The sequence below is a fragment of the Austrofundulus limnaeus genome, unplaced genomic scaffold (genome assembly GCF_001266775.1).
Source record: "Austrofundulus limnaeus strain Quisiro unplaced genomic scaffold, Austrofundulus_limnaeus-1.0 Scaffold1269, whole genome shotgun sequence".
NCBI lineage: Eukaryota > Metazoa > Chordata > Actinopteri > Cyprinodontiformes > Rivulidae > Austrofundulus > Austrofundulus limnaeus.
In genome coordinates, this window is record NW_013953671.1 from 4,062 (window position 1) to 6,715 (window position 2,654).

Here is a 2,654-nt window from a genome sequence, read left to right on the forward strand (position 1 = left end):
TGTGTGATTCCTGTTGTTGTGTGTTGTGTGATTCCTGTTGTTGTGTGTTGTGTGATTCCTGTTGTTGTGTGTTGTGTGATTCCTGTTGTTGTGTGTTGTGTGATTCCTGTTGTTGTGTGTTGTGTGATTCCTGTTGTTGTGTGTTGTGTGTTGTGTGTTGTGCCTCCTTGTGTCCTCTTCCCTTTGGGTTTGTTCCTGCCTGATAGAAACCATCTGATTACTTCCTGTTGTGTTTCCTCTAAGTGAGTCAGTGTTACTCTCAGGAAACACAACGTTGTCTGTGCCCTGCTGTGACCAGTTTTTACAACACAACTACACACACTTACCCTGTATCTGGAATGAGGTCCCATGGCTATGGCAATCCTGGCGTACTGACTGATGGGTCGTTTGTAACCAACTGCTGATGCCGGTCGTTTCTTCATCTGTGAGGATTTACTGCAGGAACAACGAGACRAACCATTTTAAAATCTGTTGTTGTTTGTTTACAAGGTAACAGAAGCTGAGTTTCTGATGTGCTTTGAAAGAAGCACAGAGTCAATTATTTCTGTCCTGCAGCTCAAATGAGAATAAAAACAACCTGGAAGTGTTCCTGACCTTTCTGCAGGAACCAAAGGTTTGAACTTCCACTGATCCTCCTCAGGGTCAAACATCAGCCTGTTCATGATCTTATTCTTCTCCTCCGGAGGGATGAAGTTCTCTATGATCAGATACCTGTGATCACAGGTGTGCACACACACACACACACACACAGAGAGGTGAAGGCTTCATGTTACACTCTAAAGCCTTTCATTCATCATGGACAGGCTGGAGAGGCTGAAACATGAAACGCTCTCAGATTAAAAAGATAAAAAATAAACCACAGAGAGAAGCAGCCGAAATAATAACATTAACTAATAATCTTCATTCAGACGTCTTCAGCTCCACTTTAAATGTTGTTTTTGTTTAAATCTGCTTCAACAAATGGTTAAAAAGGTATTTTTGTCTTCTTATGATGCTTTCTGATAAACTTTGACTACTTTTAGTTTTTAGTTAATCTTTTGGCACTTTTATTTATTATTATTTATTTTATTTACCGTTATTTAACCAGACATGTCCTGCTCAGATCTCAGACCTTTTTCAGCTGAGGCCTGAAGACCACCGGTTGTAATGTTGTTGTGTTGTCGGGGGGAACCAGAGTACCCAGAGAAAACCCACACCAACACGAGGAGAACATGTAAACACAAAGACCCCAGGTCTGAAGCGGGGATCAAACCCAGGACCTTCTTACTGTGAGGCGTCGGTGCTAACCACTGAACCATCGTGCTGCCACTTTTAGCTATTAGTTAGCCTATCTGAACTTTTAGCTTAAAGTTTGTCCTTTTTAACTTTCAGCAAACATTTTACTACTTTTAGCTTTAGTTAGCTTTTTGATACTTTTATCCTCTAGCTATCCTTTTTCTGCCATTAGCTTTTAGGGAGGTTTTAGCTACTTTTAACTTTAAATTAGCATTTTCCTACTCACATTTACCTTTGGGTTATCATTTTGATGTGTGTAGCTTTAAGTTAGACTTTATTTAGCTTTTAACAAACTGTTTGCTACTTTTAGCCTTTAGTTATCCTTTTGCTACTTTTAGCTTTTAGTAAGTGTTTAACTACTTTTAGCTTTTAGTAAGTGTTTAACTACTTTTAGCTTTTAGTTAGCATTTTCCCACTTTCATACATATTTAGGTTATTTTGATATGTTTAGCTTTGTTATATTTTTTTGGTATTCAGCTTTTAACTAGCTGTTTTCTACTTAAAGCCTCTAGTTATCCTTTGCTACTTTTAGYTTTGGGTTAGCCTTTTCCTACTTTTAGATTTAGCTTGCCTTTTGTCATTTCAAGCTAGTATTTAGTTACTTTTTCTGTCTAGTTATTTTTCCATCCATCCATCCATCCATCCATCCATCCATCCATCCATCCATCTGGATGGATGGATGGATGGATGGATGGATGGATGGAGTAGCATTTAGCTAGCCTTTTGCTACTTTTAGCTATCTTTTCGTCGTGGTCAGTTCAGGTTAGATTTTGTTTTTCTTGTTTTAACAAGTTTTTTACACAAACAAACAGTTTTACTTGATAAAGTAACAGAAMATTTTTCATTGTGTTGAAAACTAAAACACAAGTTTTATTTTTTACAGAGAAATGGTAAAAACCATATATATTTGTGTAGTTGTGCATCAGATTTCAGATGGTTGTGTTACTCCAGGACTGGACCTACTTGAACTTTAGCTCTCTGGTCAGCTCGTTCTGAGTCTGCTCCAGCTCCTGTCGGCTCCTCACGTGCTCCTCGTTCACGTCCTTCATCTCAGCCTTGATGCACTGCAGCTTGGTGTACAGCTGAGGAGGACACAACACAAACTGTGAGGAGGTGCAGCAGCTGCTGACGCTCTGAGGAGGACACAACACAAACTGTGAGGAGGTGCAGCAGCTGCTGACGCTCTGAGGAGGACACAACACAAACTGTGAGGAGGTGCAGCAGCTGCTGACGCTCTGAGGAGGACACAACACAAACTGTGAGGAGGTGCAGCAGCTGCTGACGCTCTGAGGAGGACACAACACAAACTGTGAGGAGGTGCAGCAGCTGCTGACGCTCTGAGGAGGACACAACACAAACTGTGAGGAGGTGCAGCAGCT

General features: G+C 40.7%; 1 protein-coding gene across 1 annotated transcript in view; it reads right to left on the reverse strand.

The window, feature by feature from the left end:
* LOC106534787 (kinesin-like protein KIF3C) overlaps positions 1–2,654 on the reverse strand; it is a gene marked incomplete at both ends in the record, with an annotated part of 11,249 nt that overhangs the window by 3,928 nt on the left and 4,667 nt on the right. Inside the window, 3 exon segments of the mRNA XM_014031543.1 lie at positions 327–435; positions 595–711; positions 2,239–2,357. Coding sequence (XP_013886997.1) covers positions 327–435; positions 595–711; positions 2,239–2,357 — 345 coding nt within the window.